Source organism: Cutaneotrichosporon cavernicola (genome assembly GCF_030864355.1).
Source record: "Cutaneotrichosporon cavernicola HIS019 DNA, chromosome: 1".
In the NCBI taxonomy this organism is placed as follows: Eukaryota; Fungi; Basidiomycota; class Tremellomycetes; order Trichosporonales; family Trichosporonaceae; genus Cutaneotrichosporon; species Cutaneotrichosporon cavernicola.
In genome coordinates this window covers 1996391-2012604 of record NC_083393.1, presented here as the reverse complement: position 1 = coordinate 2012604, position 16214 = coordinate 1996391, and the positions used below count along the sequence as shown (strand labels likewise).

Genomic DNA, 16214 nt, shown 5'->3' with positions numbered 1-16214 from the left:
GCTCTTCTATACTGCGGGACCAGCCGCATTCGTAGTCGCAGTGGCAGCGGCGCGTCGTTTCCCAGCGGCCTTCTTAGTCCCCTCCTTCGGCAAAGTCTCTTTGACGACCTTGGCCGGCGCAAGCGGCGTCGGCGCTCCTTCCTCTTCCTTATCGGCCCGGAAGTCCATCTTGGCCGTTGAGCGCGGTAACGCGCTCTTACGCCGCACGCCCTCGAGCATGCTCCCGCGCGGCCGTAACCCGAGCGCCTCCTCGGACGACACGCCGTCCGGCTTGCGCATCTTGGTTCGCAACGAGGGTTCCTTGTACGACACCGAGCTGCGGGCACGGCGCGACCGCCCGTCTTCCGGGGCGGCAGCGATGGCCGCGTCGGATGTGGAAGTTAAGGCTGCGGTGGAGGTAGTGGAGGACGACGAGCTCGCGAGCGAGGGTGGGTCCGTGTCCGGTTGGGTGGCTGGTTGATTGGATGTTTGCGGTGACGTAGCGGCAGTCGAGGCAGAGAGGACGTCCGAGACTCCTGACGTTGAGGACCAAGGGATTGATGCCGTTGAGCAGGACGGGATGGACCCTCTTTGAGAGGGGGACGGCGCGGACGGGCAGCTCGGCAGGCTCGACACCGTCACGGACGCGATCGCGGGCGTGTCGGGCACCGGCGTGAGGGGTGAGCTCTGGTTGGGTGTATGTTGGTTCGAGGCCGGCGTGCGCGGCGATTTCGTGGGCGTGGAGCTCGCTATCATCAGATGGACAATGACAATCACATAACATACCTCTGGGACTCTTACTCTTGCGCGGGCTCCTGCGGCGCGGTGAGGCTTTTGGCGTCGTGCTCTGACGGTCCGGCTCGGGACTCCTACGAGGTGTCACAGCATCCTCGACAGCGTCCTCTTCCGGTTCTGGCGTCTCCAGGCGAGGAGGGAACAGGCCACTCTCCCGCCTCCTCCTCCTCCTTGGCTTGGGAGACGGCGTGGCGAACGGCGAGCTTGCCTCTGAATACCGTCGAGATTCGTCTTCTTCATGCAACACCCCCATTTGTGGAGCAGCAGCTATCCGAGGCGGGGGATGTATACTCTTTCTCTGTCTGCGTGGTGCTGGGCCGAGAGCAGACCGCAACCGCACGAGTTTGGGCACGGCCTCGATAATTGCGTCCAATGCGGCGGCGTCATCTCGGAAACAAGCAAGTTGGCGGGTTAGGGCTGCGTTCTGTCTCCGCGCAGACAAGAGGTCGGCCTGGAGACTCGAGACTTGGTCTTGGAGGGACCGGATCAGGCCCTTTCTCGTAATGTTCTCGGTGATGATTTCGCGGTTCTGCCGGGCATGTCTGCGGCGAACTTTTGGTCAGATATTTAGGGGGGGGTGGAACGTACAAGAGTCAAACTCGGCGAGGTGGTCTTCTTGGTCTTGGTCCATTATGCCGAGGCTGGTGAGGCCCGAGGAACGGCGGGTGCGGCGGGCGGCCATGATAAGATGAAGTGTACGGAACGAGTTGTCAAAGAAGTCAATCGCGACCTGTGTTGTGTTTTGGTTCTTACCTCAAGGGACTTATTTGGTCCCGCTAAATATCTCGAAAGGTCGAAATGACGACACGTTCCTAATCGCTTCTCAAGTAGTCAATATGGCCCCAGCCTAATCCTAACCCTAATCCTAATCCTAATCCCGAGCCATTGTCTGGACAATGCCGGCTACGATCCACGATCCACAATCCACAATCCCACAACCTCATTGTTCACAACACTTGACATCATCATCAGCTAAACATGGACGCACCACTCGCTGGCGAACGTATTGCAGAGGAGAAAGCGTTTGCGGCGCGCTACGTCTCTACCATTGACGCGCGGCCCGTCGAGTATCCCTCCGACTATGCGCCGCCACTCGAGGGGCGTCCTCGCAAGACGGCGGTACTGCACACGCCCGTCATTGCGCCGCCCGAGGTCGCGGACGCTGAGGGATCGCAGGGTGGGTCCTCTATTCTCTCCCCTCTTCCCACTCTTATTCATTTCCTCTCCCCTTGACGATTTCTTGCTTTTGGTTTCCGCTGACAACAGACGGCTCCATCAACGTCACGATCAAGAGCCTCAAGCCGGCCCTCCAACTCACCCTCACCGTCTCCCTCTCTGACTCGGTTGCGGACCTGAAGAAGGCCGCAGCGGCTGCCGGCGCTCCCGCGCCAGACCTCCAGCGCCTCCTGCTCAAGGGTAAGGCGCTGGCCGACGCCAAGCTCCTCAAGGAGTACGACATTCCCGATGGGGCGGTTATCAACCTCCTCGCCAAGGCTCCATCCCCATCTGCTCCAGCGCCGTCCCAGATTGCCCCCGAGCCTATTAAGGGCATGTCTCCCGGCCGCCCGTCGCACCTCCGCGCGCCGAGCCTCACGATCACAACTACGGACGCTATGAATATCGACGCTGACTTTGCGTCCGACGTCTCGCCCGAGCCACCTAGCCCTGTTAGCGGGGCCAACTTCCACCGCACGCTTAGCGCACCCGATTTCTGGCACAAGGTCCACAACCTTTGCCAGGATGAGTTCCGGATTGAGGCTGAGGCCGATACCGTGTTCGATTGCTTCCTCATGAGCGTTAAGAATCGACTTAGTGCTAGCGAGACGGCCAAGATTCGCGACGAGGTTGGCGTCACTGGTGAGTTTACAGACGACAATCTTGAGAAGGACAGCCATCTGGAGGTACAGTTCTGACAGCAGGTATGGGTGGTGGCGTGTAGAACAATGGGCACAGGCCGCCAAGCCACCGACGTATTCCCGCTATCCCATCCACATTTCGATCTTGGATGGGATCCTCAGAAGTAGAGAGCTGGGTAGCTGTACACGTTAAGATACCATACGCACGCGATTATGTTCTGCTGCTACTGGTGCATACACGACTATAAAAAGGAAACTAGGGCTACGGGGTACAATGGCATGGTAATGCAGGGTATGGCGGAGGTATGGGGAGGGGATGGGGGAATCCGACAGCTACAATACAGCAGGTGAGAGTGAGGTCGCGCGCCGTAGAAGCGCAAGCGCAAGGCCATCTTCACATGTGACAGCGACGCAGCGCAGTCTAGAAGCGCATGGTCTTCTTCCCTCGTGGTCCTAGGCCGGATGATGACCCGCCTACACCGCTCCCATCACCGCCGATCTCGGTGTCGAAGAACTCGTTGCGCTTCTGCACCCCGTCGCTGCGGTCCTCGCCAGCCAATCCGTTGTTCGCCTCCTCGTCGCGCTCCTCCTTCTTGCGGTCCTCGGACTCTAACAGTCCCTGCAGGTCCGGCGGGATCTCCTGCATCTGGACGCTCGGCGCGCCGTTGATGTATCGCAGCTTCTCGCGGATGCTCACCCGGATCCGCTCGAGGTACTGCCGCGAGTTCATGTTCTGGATACTCCCACTCAGTCTGGGGTGGAGCGAGTAGTCGGGGCCAAAGAACTCGAGGTAGTTGTTTGGTGGGAGCTCAACGGGCAGCTCGGTACCCGTCAACACGCCCGTCTCGTAGGCCCAACACCGCGCGACCGAGGACTGACGGTACCCTCCACCGCCGAGGGCGATGAGCGGTAGCCCAAACGTCTTGATGAAGCGGACACATTCGCCGTGAGCCGCGATCGAAAGGTTGAACGTCCCAAGGCGGTCGCAGCCCAGACTGTCTGCGCCGCACTGCAGCACAATCGAGTCTGGGCGGAACGTTGTGATCGTCGGCTCCATTACCGCCTTGAAGAGAGAGATGTAGCTCTCGTCGTCGATGCCGTCGTGCAACGGAACATTCAGCGCAAAGTGCTTGCCGAGGTTGGCGCCAATCTCGCTGAGATTGCCAGTCCCAGGGAAGAAGTCGGCGGCGTACTTGTGGAATGACACGGTGAGCACGCGGTTGGAGAGGTAGAACGCCTCCTGCACGCCGTCGCCGTGGTGGATGTCAATGTCGATGTACAGTACACGTGAGTGACGACGGAGAAGCTCGAGGATGCCGAGCACGATATCGTTGACGTAGCAAAAGCCGCTCGCCTCGCCCTTCTTGGCGTGATGCAGCCCGCCACTCCAATTGATCGCAATGTCCGTCCCACCCATGCTTATCTTGCGCGCGGCCGCTAGAGTCCCTCCCGCGTACTGTTGGCAGAAGCTGAACAGGTCGTGAAATACCGGGCAGTCGTCACCTATGTTGTATAATGTGTAGTCCTTGGTGAGCTTCTGCGCATTTGCTGGGGTGACACGCTTCAGAAAGTCGATGTAATCCTCGTCGTGGAAGTCACACAGCTCATCGTCGGTCGCGCGTCGTGGGTTATACATGGCCATCTTTTCGTGCAAACTGTACCCTAAAACCAAATTGTTGGTTAACTCGAGCCGATGAGGGCGCATGGGATGGCGTTCCTTTCTGTCAGCGGGCCTTGCTTGTGTGCGGCCGTTGTCTGCGCCGACATCGCCATCGCGCCGGAGTCAGCAACTCACGCCATAGTGATAGTTCCCGACATGTTTTGGGAAATAATACGAGACACTTTGCGCGGAGTGTGGCTGCTGTCAGCTCCTGGCCTAGTGTGTGGAGCTCACTTGCAATAGCGCGCTCTCGGCTTGGGGAATGTGCAGGTTGCGCCGGTCGAAGAAGAACGGGCTATCCGAGAATGTGGGGTGATCGACGATCGCGCTCATGGTGCCGGAGCGCTCGGCGCTGATATCGTTGGTGTACTAATGGCGGATGGAGTGAAGGACGTTGAAAGTAAAGTCAGTAAAAGTCGTAATCGTCGAGTGAAACAGTTGGTCAACCTCTCAACATCGACTTGCCACCCAACAAGTGTCAACGGGGCCAAAATCTGATTCCGTGTTCTTGTCTGTGCGGCCACTCTCTGTCGGGCCGGCTATGCGGGCAAGGTTGAGCCGAGTGGGCTCCGCTCATGCTTGCTTGTCTCATCTTCTTCATCACTCCATATCCCAGTCCAACATGGACTCGACACGCTCCGTCTCACATACCATCCAGGGGCAGAGCACCGCGCAGCCCCTCACGGCCTCGGCAGCCGTGGCAGGTACCGCGACGCCCCCCGATGCCTTCGACCGCCTGCAGCCCGACCCTGCGTCGCAGGCGCAGATCCGTGAGCTTAAAGATGTCTGGGGTAGCTGACATCAGTGCGCTCGTATCAGCGCGACGCGGCACAGGTGGGCCGTCTGACCGAGCTCGTGAGCGAGCTGCTCCGGTCCCTGGCTGGTGAGTGCATCCGAGCGCCTCCACCGACTTTTGCTGATGGCAGGCACGCGCTGGCTCGCCCACAAGCAGACGATAGTCGACCTCGCCGTGCGCGCCGTCTACCTTCTCCTAACATTTGGGCGGGGACGCCAGACGCTCGGGGAAGAGTATACCGATATCATGCCGGTCGCACACAAGCTTGCGCCGACACGAAGGGTGGGCAGTTGCAGGGATGCGCTGACGCCAGCGGCGCTTACTCACCATCGCGCTCCTGCTCCTCCCCACTGTGCTGACGTCTCCGTCGATGTTGCACTACCTGCGCGGGGATCCATACAATAATTCCCGGTGGGCCGCGGCGAAGCGCCGCGTGGCAAAGTTCATCGAGAGTCCCCTCGGTCAGAGCCTGCCCGAAATCCACCTCGTCGTGTTCATGTTTAGCGGCCGGTTTTACGAGTTTGCACGCCGTATCACGGGCATGGCGTATGTGAGTATCTCAAGCCTGTCTGAGCTTCATTGTCCCTACATGCAGCTCACGCCAGATCTCGGACATGCCGCCCATCCCCGCGGAGCACAAGCAGGCATCATACGAGCCTCTCGGCCTCATCATGGCCCTCCCTCTCCTCTATCGCCTCTTCCCCCGAAACCTGGGGACTACGAGTGCTTCTCCCTCTCGCGCTGTCGCGGGGAGCATGGAGGAGAAGGTCACGCAGCACGACTACAGCGGGACGGCGACGCCCATCAGAAATGCACCCGAGGACAGCGTGGTGGTAACGAACGAGGCCCAGTACGACGTTCCCAACACGTATCTCGACCCGGAGGCGCTCGACCTCCCCGAGCGCCAGTGCACGCTGTGCCTCGAGAGCCGTGGGACAGGTGAGGGTAGTGGCGGCACGACGGCTGTCACCGAGTGCGGACACATTTTCTGCTGGGGCTGCCTGGGTGGACTGGATAAGATGGAATGTCCCCTGTGCAGGCAGGCGCTGCGGATGGAGCGCCTTGTCCCCGCGTACAATCTTTAGTTGGGATAGAGGGATAGATCAGAAGAGGAGAGTCATGCACTGTTATTATGCACATCTACACTGTCTATGATACATCCTACTCACGCGGCACGCCGCGGAACGCGTCCTCAAAGTCATCGAGCAGGTCCCATTGCGCCCACCCCGCCGCGACGGCATGCGCGCACATCCAGCAGCGGGCGAGGCACTCGTCGAGCCCGTCCATGTGTCCCGCCTCCGTTGTTTCAGGACGCGGCGTCGCTTCACTGCGCGCCCGCGCGTCCCGCACGGCTTTCCACCGCGCGCCAACGGCGTACCCCACACGCCCCGGTCCATTCAGCTCGCCGAGCACCGGCGCACCCTCCTCGCCTCCCTGTCCGTAGAACCCGACTTTGACGGGCACGGGCTCGAGCTCGCCTCTCTTGGCCGCCTCGCCCCAACGCCAAGCCGCAACCGAGGCGAGCGTCCGCGCAAAGTCACGGAGGACAGCAGTGTCGTCACCACCCAACTGGCGGTCGAGTATGGCGAGCAGGGCGAATGCCCAGCGCGCGTGAGCCGGAGGGAAAGGATCGCCCTCGGTCCCGTCTTCTTCTAATTGCTGGAGCGCAGTCTTGGTTGCCCGGTTCAGATGCTTGAGCACTCGGACGACGGTGTTTGAGTCCAAACGCTGCAGGACGCTAATCCTTGGCTCACGGGGAGTGAGAACCGGCTCGGCGTTCATCGCCTCCTCCTCATCCATCTCCACTCCTGCACCATTGATGTATCCCAGCCATCCGACCATGTCCCCTGCGCTAGGTAGTGGCGGGTAATCGGCCGGATAGGGGAGGGTCTCTGGCCACGAGGCAGCGAGGTGGTCGCGGTAGGCGGCCAAGTGGGTGCCAAAGAGCACCTGCCACGATTGGCGGGGTAGAGCGGGATGCCTTCCCGTTGTGGATATTGGGGGCGCAGGTGCGGGGGTGGTGGGGCGTAGATGTTCGGGCACATCGACACGTTTATAGAACGGCAGAGAGTTGTTCGCACGGCTGCTGTCAGCTACCGTCAAACCTCCTTAGCTTGGTATACATACTTAACCAGCGCGAGGTACGTCGCGCCATCCTCGGGTTCGCCTGCAAAGTCGTCCGGGATTACAGCGACGGGTAGGGCCTGGCCCGTCTTCGTCCCGGGCTTAATCGCGTCGGCATCGTCGTCCTCATCATCGAGATCGACCTCGATATCGACCTCCATTCCCGCCTCATCTTGAGGCACCCCCTGATTAGTCGCGTCCTGTACGGCGAGCGCGGCCAGTGTGCGGTTACGCTTCTGGCCCGGACGCGGCATGATGTTGATGTTGGATGTTGTGGTGGCAACTTTGTGGGACTCGCCTCAGTTACCTCCACCTTCCTTTGACCTCCACCTTGGACCAGAGTTCGATCCTTTCCCAATGCTCGACTTTTGTTTGATCACGCAATTGGATCCGCTGCCCGACTCAATCCAAAAGTCAAGTGAGTCGGACCCTCCCTGGCCGCCTCCGCTTGCCCGACCTCCTCTCTTGTCGTCACTTGTTGTCTCTTTCCAATCAAATCACCATGTCCACCTTTGGAAAACTGTACCGCGTCACGACGTACGGCGAGAGTCACTGCAAGTCTGTCGGCTGCATCGTCGACGGATGCCCGCCAGGTCTCACCCTCACCAATGAGGACATCCAGGTCCAGCTTAGCCGGAGGCGGCCGGGCCAGAGCGACATCACGACGCCGGTGAGTACTCTGCGGAAGAGCATGGGGAATGGGGCTGACGCTGTGTTTCGTTCACTGGGCGTCTTCGCCGCTACTTATCGTTGCCGCTCTCGATGCTGCGTGTTGCTTTGATGACTTTTGACCCGACCTGACAAACCCGGTCGATAAACCCGCCCTGTCCTGCCCTGCCTTTCTACGCAACCACTTGCACCCTCCACTCATTCCCCACCGCCCTGCTCCCCGTCGCGCTCATTACTCCGCTTCTTGCGACGCCTCTCGCTTCCTATGGCGCCTCCCTGCTATCTCCGCTCGTGCCCGTAGCGCTCCGAGTTCGACACCGTCCAGGTGCAGAGCGGCACCGAGCACGGCGTTACCCTCGGCACGCCGATCGGCATGCTGGTGCAGAACAAGGACCAGCGCCCGCACGACTACACCGAGACCGACCTCTACCCCCGCCCCTCGCACGCCGACTACACCTACCTGGCCAAGTACGGTGTAAAGGCGTCGTCTGGTGGCGGCCGCGCTTCTGCGCGTGAGACGATCGGTCGTGTCGCTGCTGGCGCCATTGCCGAAAAGTACCTCAAGGAGGCGTACGGTGTGGAGATTGTCGCGTTCGTCGGCTCCGTTGGCCCCGTCGCCCTCCCGTTTTCGCAAGAGGACGACGAAGTGCTCGGCAAGGAGTACCTCGACCTGGTCAAGAACGTGACGCGCGAGGAGGTTGACAAGGAGATTACGCGCTGCCCTGAACGCGTGACCTCGGCCAAGATGGAGGAGGCAATCCGCGCGGCCAAGGCGCGTAACGACTCGCTCGGCGGGACGGTCACCTGCGTGATCCGCAACTGCCCTCTCGGCCTCGGCGAGCCGTGCTTTGACAAGCTCGAGGCTGTGCTCGCTCACGCCATGCTCTCGATCCCGTCGACCAAGGGCTTTGAGTTTGGCTCGGGCTTCCGCGGCACCACTTTCCCCGGCTCGCAGCACAACGACCCCTTCACCTCGGACCACGGCAAGGGCGAGAACCGCCTGCGCACTACCACCAACTGGTCCGGTGGTGTGCAGGGCGGCATCTCGAACGGCGAGGACATCTACTTCCGCGTCGCATTCAAGCCGCCCGCCACCATCAGCCAGGAGCAGAGCACGGCACAGTACGACGGCAGGGACGGAGTGCTCGCCACGCGCGGCCGCCACGACCCCTGTGTCGTGCCTCGCGCCGTGCCCATTGTCGAGACCATGGCCGCTATTGTCGTCATGGACCTTGTCCTGCAGCAGAACGCGCGCGCCCACGCCGCGTCGCTCCTCGCGCCCGTTACTAGCTTGCCGCCGACCATGGTGTTTCCCGGCCAGCGCAAGTAATGTGGGAAAAAGTAGGTTATAGATCGTAGTTGGGCATGCATGGGACGTTAGGGTACTGGTTGCGAGTTGTAGCAGCAAGTTGTGTAGCATGCTGTACAGGCAACAAGCCACTCTACTCGGCCGACTTGCAAGTCGGGTTCCTGGGATTATTGTGCGGATCACTTCATCAGCGGCCACCGCCACTCAATTTGGTTCCGTCGCCGCCCCGGCACGTCGCTTGTGGATCGCGTGCGTGCGTGCGTGCACTCTCCTTCACTCTCTCACTCTCTCACTCTCTCACTCTCCCACTCTCGCTCTCGCTCTTTTGCTCTCTTGCTCTTGCTCTCTTGCTCGTGGCCATTCATCCTACATCTTATCATCCAACTATTAACACTTGGTCCCTCACATTTACTCTTTCGTCAGCCCCTCTTCAACCACATCACTTCTTGCTCGTCTTCGACCCCCACACTCCCTAGCTATGGCATTCGAGGACGTCCTCCCCACTCTCATCCTCCTCGGCATACTCTACGCAGTCTACCGCTGGATCTCGGGCCCGAGTGAGTACCTTGCCACCTTTCTCCTTGACTCTAGCGTTCTCTTTCTTCTCTCTTCGCCTTGACATCTGCATCTCCTCGCTCGTCGCTACGCTTCCGCTGACCACAGGTACACCGCCGGACCCTTTCTCCGACGTGCGCCGCGATATGGTCGAGGCTGTCACTTCCGCGTTCCCCAACGAGCCAATTAATAACGTCGTGTACTCGCTCACGAGGACGCGGAGTGCGCAGGTTACGAGCGAACTGATCCTCGAGCGCGGCTCGTTACCTAACGTGAGTGGATCAAGCGGGGAAGAAGGAGGGTCGGCACGGAGGCATGCTCGAGAGTGCGGACAGGTCTCCGACAGCCGGACTATCGACAGGCGAGCCGTCTTCCGCGCGCCTCGCGCTGTATCGGTATCCTTCCCCCTTGACTACATCGGCTTGCTCCCACATCACGGGATACACTTGGGCTGGTGAGGACGTTCGGAGGGCAGCGACAGCTGTCTTGATAATCGCCGGCCCATCGTTCCGTTTCTCCTCCCCGCCCAAGACGCATCCCCGCTTCTTCACGTTACTCCGCTAACCTCAGCCTCCCGCCAACTTCACCATCCCTGACCACCTCCGTCCCCCCGTTGCCGTGCCACACCCCTCAGCCACTGCGCCTGGCGCCGAGGCTCCCGCACCCCAGAAGGCGACGTCCCTCATTGACCGGTATGGACTGAGCGCCCGTCTTGAGGCTGAGGGCGGGGCGAGCACGGGCAAATGGGAGGCGACGCGCGAGGGCCGGGAGGCTGACTTGCGGGCACGGAAGGAGCGCATGGTTCTCGAGGCTCGGCGGTGAGTGCCAAGTGCGGAGGGTCCGAAATGTGGGGACTGCGGCGCTTCTGGTCGCCAGCGATCTTGTCACTGCGACCCGCGTGACGACTGCAGCTCCCTCAGACAGCTTCAACCAATAGTGCTAACGCCAGACGGATGCTCGAGAAGCAGCAGAAGTCGGCGACGTCTTCCGCTGCGTCGTCGCCAGCCCCCACTGCAGCGTCACCTGCGCCGGTGTGGGTAGACAAGTCTGAGTAGCATTCTGGCTCTGTAGAAGCTATTCGATTTATTATTACATTCCCATGACCGTGTTGAGGGCGCGCAGGCGGTCTGCGAGCCCGGCAATCGTGTCATCGCTGACATTGGCAACGGCGAAGCGGATCCAACGATCCTCGTGCATGGCGTCTCCGCCACGTACACTGGCCCAGATGGGGTCGTCAAGCTCCGGCATAAAGAAGCACCCCGGGAGGGTCAGCACGCCGCACCGCGTCGCGAGGGCCTGCCCAACGTCGCCCGAGCCGACGCGCGTCATCTCCTTTCCGAGAGCGGCAGCGAGTGCCTTGCGTCCTTTCTCGGAGGTGTATGCCTCCGGGAACTCGACGTAAGCGTAGAATCCGCCGGAAGAGAGCACGCGCCATCCCGGCACGCAGGCAACGGCAGCGCCAAAGTCGGTGAGGCGCTTCCTCAGTGCAGCAGCATAGCGGACCATATCCTCGGTCAGCGACGGGAGGAGAGGTGCGAGGGCGAGCTGTGGTGCCCTCGGAGGACAGATCTGCATGCAGTCTGCAACCGTCGCGACCTGTTGCAAGAAATCGGGATGGGCAGTGATACTTCCCAAACGGTGGCCCGGGATACGGTATCCCTCTGGGTGTCAGTATCATCTTTGGCAAAGGTCAAAAGGTAAACGGACTGGAGAAGGAACCCAAGGTGATGAGGCTCTCGCGCCACTGTGGGTCCTTGAACAATTCATGAGGGGCACCAGTAGACGCAAAGTCTCGGTACGTCTCATCCAACACGAGAGGTATGTTGTGTTGGCGCGCGAGGGCCAGCCATTCGGCCAACACGTCTGGAGTGTAGGTCGACCCTGTGGGGTTGTTGGGAGTTACGAGGACGATTGCGCGTGGTTTCTTGGTGCTGGGCGTGGTGAGGATTGCGCGGGCCGCTTCGAGAGACGGGAAGAAGTTGTGGGCCGGGTCGCAGGGGAGGTACGCTGGAGTTATGGATTGTAGTGAGAGGGACATGGCGTGGTTGAAGTAGCTTGGGAGAGGGAGGAGGATGGAGCTTTCGTTGGGCGGGCAGAGGCACCTGATATCAGAAGGTCAATGGAGGAGAGAGGGCGTACATGAGCAGAATGAGGAATGCCATATTACACCCCGTTGTGATCCCGACATCCTGTGCTTGGAGGTGGCCATCATTCAGTTGGTATTGATGGCGGAGTTGGGTAGCCAACGCCGCACGCATATCGGGCTCGCCCAGGATCGCGCCGTACTTTGCCGCCCCGTGGCTACCTGCAACCTTGGAGAGGGCATCCAGGACCGTAGCATGAGGTGGTTCGCCGGGGACGCCCTGCGACAGGTCCAGGAGTGGGCCGGCGGCTTGCTGGCCCGCAGCGTAGGTTGCGCCCCAGGCTTTGGCTTGGGGGATGCTAATGTCAGAAAGGAGAAAGGGAGGCACTGATACGTACCATGGCGCTGCGGTGCCAGTCACCGCCGGGGAGAGGGCGTAGCGGAGCGTCATGCGGGCTAGGTGGCTTAGTCGCATATGACGATTGGATTGTTGTTGAGCTGGATGGTGGCCTGGCGGCCTGGCGGCAGGCGGTGACCGGCAGTTGTGAATCCTAGATGCCCACCTGCAGTCGGCAGACGCCGAGTTTTCCCACGGTGGCTTCGAACGGCCAAGTTGACGACGAGGCAGTGGGAGACGATGCCGAGATACTTGTCAGCAGTGTACAGAGCCACATGAAACGGTACAATGCATGATGCATGATGCATGAGGTGTACAAGATGTCGTTGTACTGGGTGTGGGTAGGCTGATATTGATGACGCATACTCTGGGATACCGGATACCCGATACCCACAGATCCTGACCCTTAACTGGCTAAACCCCGACAACGACAACTTGCAACTTGTCTCAACTCTACTCATCCGCTCCAAGTCTCTCCGTGATCCGTGAGTCCATCGTTCCTTTGCTGGCAAACTGCAATGTTGGCGCAGATGGCGGACAGACTCATAGCCCTCACTTGAATCTAACGCCAGGCCCCGCGTATAGCATATTCCACCATGTCCAAGGGTGAGTCCAGCCTATGCCGTGTTCATGGCCGTATGGTCGTGGCCCACCATGCGCCGGTCGTGGATACAATACATGCTCCATACAGCTGCGTAATTCAACCAGTTGAATTTCAGCTGTTGCTCAGCTTTGCTCGAGCTCGTGGAGCATTGCCACAGCACCGACCCACGGCCCATATAGCACCTCATCTTGCACGGCTCGAAACACTCCTCACCTCGTACGCACACTCGGCTGACCTTTTGCTTGCTGCACCCTCCCCCCCGTCTCGGCCACCTACACGCCCAAGGGCGCGTACGGCAAGATCGCCGACATGAAGACGTACATTGTCGGCCCCGAGAATGCCAGCTCGGCCATCCTGATTGTCTACGACGTGTTCGGCTTCTCGCCCCAGATCCTCCAGGGTGAGTGGTATGCGGAGCGGTCGTGTCGTTGGGCGCATTGCGGTTATCGGGACCCCAAAATGATTATACTGTGGACATGTGGACATGTGCTTGGTGACAACCGGGATTCGGCATTAACGTCATCACTCCAAGTTGCTCTGCCACATTCCATGTTGATCTACGTGTTCATCTGCGGGACAGGACGCGTGCAAATACTGACACACCAGGCGCCGACATCCTCGCGTCGGGCGGCTACCGCGTGTACATGCCCGACCTCCTTCACGGCGACTACGCGACTCCCGACATGTTCGATGGCTCGGCCGAGGGCGCAGCCAAGGCAGCAAAGTACTTCCAGGGCTTCCCTGCTGTCCCCCAGACCCAGTCGACTCAGATTGGCGCATCGCTCGCCGAGCTCAAGGTCACGCACGACAAGGTTGGCACAGTCGGCTACTGCTGGGGCTGGAAGGCGACGACTACTTCGGTCGACGTCAACGACTTTACTGCCATTGCGAGCTGCCACCCGTCGTGAGTTTTTTTTTACTTTACTGCTTTTCTGACCCCAGCTTCATTGACCTCGAGGACGCCGAAAAGGTCAACGTGCCAGTCTGCCTCCTTCCGTCCAAGGACGAGGACAAGGCCGTCGTCGATGGCGTGTTCGCCAAGCTCGAGCAGAAGAACCCAGGACAGAACTTCCTCAAGTGGTACCCTGACGAGCCGCACGGTTGGGCGGCTGCGCGTGGAGACCTCTCGGGCAACGAGCATACCAAGGCGTACCAGGAGGCGTACGCTGACCTGCTCACTTTCTTCAAGGCCAAGCTCTAAGCTCTAGAGGCGCCAAGTAGTATCAGATGCATGAGTGCGCGCGGCTGAGATCTGTGTATCTATGTCGGGTGTAGCTGAATGAGAGAAGCGATGAGGCGATGAGACGATGCAGACGATGCAGACGCATGCGCAGATACAGATGAGGCATTGATACTGACAGACGCCGTCGGATGCGCACTACATCAGGACTGGACTGTGGCTGGAGCCGCATCTCTCTCGCGCCAGTTTGCATGTACAAAGCAAAGTTAACTCTGAGTCGGCATCCCGCCTCATCAAATCCCTTTTGACAGACACTTTGCTGAGCCAATTCGTCATTGACGCCACTAATCTACTTTGTCCAATCAACACTCACCCCAATTTACCCAGTTTACGTAAAGGCCTCACCAGTCAAAACAACCGCGCCTGCTTTTACCCCGCTTTGTTCTTCGTCCTATCATCCATCTCAACTCAACTTTGCCCGTAAGTCAAGCTCGCCCCATCGCCCATCGACCATCGCCCATCGACCATCGATCCTCAACATGTCCAACGTATTCAAGGAGTCTAACGGTTAGTCTGACCTTGGGACCAGCACGATGAACAATCAAGCTAACAGCCAGCCCAGCCCACCGCCGCGCCCTCGTTCCTTCAGAAGAAGGGGCTGCTGGGAGGGAAGGGGCTTGGATCGACCATGTCGCCCACGGATAACTTTATGAGCCCCATTTCGGCCAAGCTCAACGGAGCGAAGCAGCGCCACTTCCAGAAGTGAGTCGATAGATGAGGACGAGGTGGATCCGCCATGGTCCTTGCCTGGCCAACTAATTGGTCACCTTGCTGTAAGCTGACCCCAGGGGCAAGCCCGTCTCGCTCGCGTCCAAGCTGAGCTCGCTCGGCAACACTGCTACTCCCACCGAGAAGAAGGACACGCCGCTCTAGGCCTTTTGCCTTTCCTCTGTTAAACCTTATCCTCCTCCCAAACCCACCCACCACCGACCCGCGCTGGCTTGACTTTTCGCCGCGCTCATGTGTAGCATACACGAACCTGCAGGACAATAGAGCAGTCTGGCTGCGTATATGCATGGTTGTCATGTCATGTCGTCTCTGTGTTGTTGTGGCAATGTTTGGGTGGGCGCAGGGTTTGAGGGTGTTGAGGGTCTGAGCGGCGGCGATAGAGTCGTCGGCTGGTGGAGATCTAGGGAGAGTGTCAGCCTCTCCTCACACTCACTCAGTCAACAACAAACAACACCCCACTTTGTCACAATCAAATGCATGCCGCGGTGCAGCTTTCTTTAGCTACAGACATGACAAGGGTACACATGAATCATTCGGGCGTTTGGACGTTTGGGCGTTTGGGCGTTTGGGCGTTTGGGCGTTTCTATGAGGCAAGTACAACGGGCGAGACATGACCTGTGGTCAGCTTCCGTAAAGTGACGAGCTGAACGTACAAGGTGTGGGTACAGGTGTAGTGGCTCATGCCTTGTCTGTGGTGTTCTTGTTCTCGTCGCTGACTAGGCGCAGCCCGGCAACCTTGACCCTGTTGTCAGTTCATAAAGCTCAGTCAGACAGGTGATCCGTAAAACACTCACTTGGCGAAGCGGCGCTGCTTCGCACTAGCAATCTTGGCAGTACACGGCGACTGTAGCGCGTCCGTCGGGCTAATTGTACTACCCCTGTTGTCAGCTTTCGGAATGCTTCACTAAGCAGACATACTTGGCACTGGCAAACTTCTTGGCGAGCAACGCCTTCTGGCCGAGCATGGCGCCTGGAATGGAATGGTCGACCGTCTGGCCCGGCACTACCTGGTTGGCTGGTGTCAGTTGTAAGAACAAAGTGGAGACTAACGATTACTAGAGCCTAACGGCGCCTTCTGGCCAACGACCATGGCTGCACGAGCGGGGTCACGTAGCGGCTGGACCTTGACTGGGGAGTTGGTTGAGAGGGTTGACGAAGTGTTGGAGTCTGTCATTGTTGTTGTTGTGATGGGAGGGTGAGTGTGATGAGAATACAAGAGGAGATGTTATGTAGACTTGGAGCTTGCAGCTTGCTCAGTGTGAACCTTGGGAACTGGGATGGTGGCAACAAGATGGCGTTGGTTGTTGATTGGATGATTGTAAAGTGATTATATGAGGTTCTTGGGGATCATGGGATGAGTTGAGATGGCTGGTAAAATCAGTCACGTCACGGTTAGAGAAACTAGAGACCTCAAAATC

The 16214-nt window shown here is 59.4% G+C and overlaps 12 protein-coding genes across 12 annotated transcripts; 7 read left to right on the top strand and 5 right to left on the bottom strand.

The window, feature by feature from the left end:
* Positions 1-6: 6 nt before the first annotated feature.
* On the bottom strand, positions 7-1456 carry CcaverHIS019_0107520 (uncharacterized protein; the record flags this gene model as incomplete). The annotated part of the gene is made up of 5 exons (XM_060603811.1): positions 7-452; positions 514-728; positions 781-848; positions 1115-1326; positions 1363-1456. The coding sequence occupies 5 exons, from the start codon at positions 1454-1456 to the stop codon at positions 7-9; spliced, it is 1035 nt and encodes a 344-aa protein (XP_060453300.1).
* Positions 1457-1752: 296 nt separating this feature from the next.
* On the top strand, positions 1753-2713 carry CcaverHIS019_0107510 (uncharacterized protein; the record flags this gene model as incomplete). The annotated part of the gene is made up of 3 exons (XM_060603800.1): positions 1753-1951; positions 2041-2631; positions 2694-2713. 3 exons carry the CDS (start codon positions 1753-1755, stop codon positions 2711-2713), a joined length of 810 nt encoding a protein of 269 aa, XP_060453299.1.
* A 338-nt stretch (positions 2714-3051) lies between these two features.
* HOS2 (uncharacterized protein) lies at positions 3052-4623 on the bottom strand (the record flags this gene model as incomplete). Its single annotated transcript, XM_060603789.1, has 3 exons — positions 3052-4347; positions 4426-4488; positions 4525-4623. The coding sequence occupies 3 exons, from the start codon at positions 4621-4623 to the stop codon at positions 3052-3054; spliced, it is 1458 nt and encodes a 485-aa protein (XP_060453298.1).
* A 289-nt stretch (positions 4624-4912) lies between these two features.
* On the top strand, positions 4913-6171 carry PEX10 (uncharacterized protein; the record flags this gene model as incomplete). The annotated part of the gene is made up of 5 exons (XM_060603777.1): positions 4913-5060; positions 5096-5173; positions 5217-5368; positions 5400-5636; positions 5692-6171. 5 exons carry the CDS (start codon positions 4913-4915, stop codon positions 6169-6171), a joined length of 1095 nt encoding a protein of 364 aa, XP_060453297.1.
* Positions 6172-6247: 76 nt separating this feature from the next.
* Positions 6248-7464, bottom strand: CcaverHIS019_0107480 (uncharacterized protein; the record flags this gene model as incomplete). Its single annotated transcript, XM_060603766.1, has 2 exons — positions 6248-7169; positions 7214-7464. The coding sequence occupies 2 exons, from the start codon at positions 7462-7464 to the stop codon at positions 6248-6250; spliced, it is 1173 nt and encodes a 390-aa protein (XP_060453296.1).
* Positions 7465-7712: 248 nt separating this feature from the next.
* Positions 7713-9209, top strand: ARO2 (uncharacterized protein; the record flags this gene model as incomplete). The annotated part of the gene is made up of 2 exons (XM_060603755.1): positions 7713-7880; positions 8181-9209. 2 exons carry the CDS (start codon positions 7713-7715, stop codon positions 9207-9209), a joined length of 1197 nt encoding a protein of 398 aa, XP_060453295.1.
* Positions 9210-9666: 457 nt separating this feature from the next.
* CcaverHIS019_0107460 (uncharacterized protein) lies at positions 9667-10798 on the top strand (the record flags this gene model as incomplete). Its single annotated transcript, XM_060603744.1, has 4 exons — positions 9667-9745; positions 9852-10015; positions 10314-10561; positions 10693-10798. 4 exons carry the CDS (start codon positions 9667-9669, stop codon positions 10796-10798), a joined length of 597 nt encoding a protein of 198 aa, XP_060453294.1.
* Positions 10799-10832: 34 nt separating this feature from the next.
* Positions 10833-12277, bottom strand: CcaverHIS019_0107450 (uncharacterized protein; the record flags this gene model as incomplete). Its single annotated transcript, XM_060603733.1, has 4 exons — positions 10833-11404; positions 11451-11845; positions 11883-12185; positions 12225-12277. The coding sequence occupies 4 exons, from the start codon at positions 12275-12277 to the stop codon at positions 10833-10835; spliced, it is 1323 nt and encodes a 440-aa protein (XP_060453293.1).
* A 104-nt stretch (positions 12278-12381) lies between these two features.
* Positions 12382-12808, top strand: CcaverHIS019_0107440 (uncharacterized protein; the record flags this gene model as incomplete). The annotated part of the gene is made up of 3 exons (XM_060603722.1): positions 12382-12486; positions 12620-12708; positions 12796-12808. The coding sequence occupies 3 exons, from the start codon at positions 12382-12384 to the stop codon at positions 12806-12808; spliced, it is 207 nt and encodes a 68-aa protein (XP_060453292.1).
* A 328-nt stretch (positions 12809-13136) lies between these two features.
* On the top strand, positions 13137-14028 carry CcaverHIS019_0107430 (uncharacterized protein; the record flags this gene model as incomplete). Its single annotated transcript, XM_060603711.1, has 3 exons — positions 13137-13227; positions 13434-13731; positions 13770-14028. 3 exons carry the CDS (start codon positions 13137-13139, stop codon positions 14026-14028), a joined length of 648 nt encoding a protein of 215 aa, XP_060453291.1.
* Positions 14029-14546: 518 nt separating this feature from the next.
* On the top strand, positions 14547-14940 carry CcaverHIS019_0107420 (uncharacterized protein; the record flags this gene model as incomplete). Its single annotated transcript, XM_060603700.1, has 3 exons — positions 14547-14574; positions 14625-14769; positions 14856-14940. The coding sequence occupies 3 exons, from the start codon at positions 14547-14549 to the stop codon at positions 14938-14940; spliced, it is 258 nt and encodes an 85-aa protein (XP_060453290.1).
* A 534-nt stretch (positions 14941-15474) lies between these two features.
* CcaverHIS019_0107410 (uncharacterized protein) lies at positions 15475-15970 on the bottom strand (the record flags this gene model as incomplete). Its single annotated transcript, XM_060603689.1, has 4 exons — positions 15475-15538; positions 15591-15674; positions 15715-15811; positions 15847-15970. 4 exons carry the CDS (start codon positions 15968-15970, stop codon positions 15475-15477), a joined length of 369 nt encoding a protein of 122 aa, XP_060453289.1.
* Positions 15971-16214: the final 244 nt, after the last annotated feature.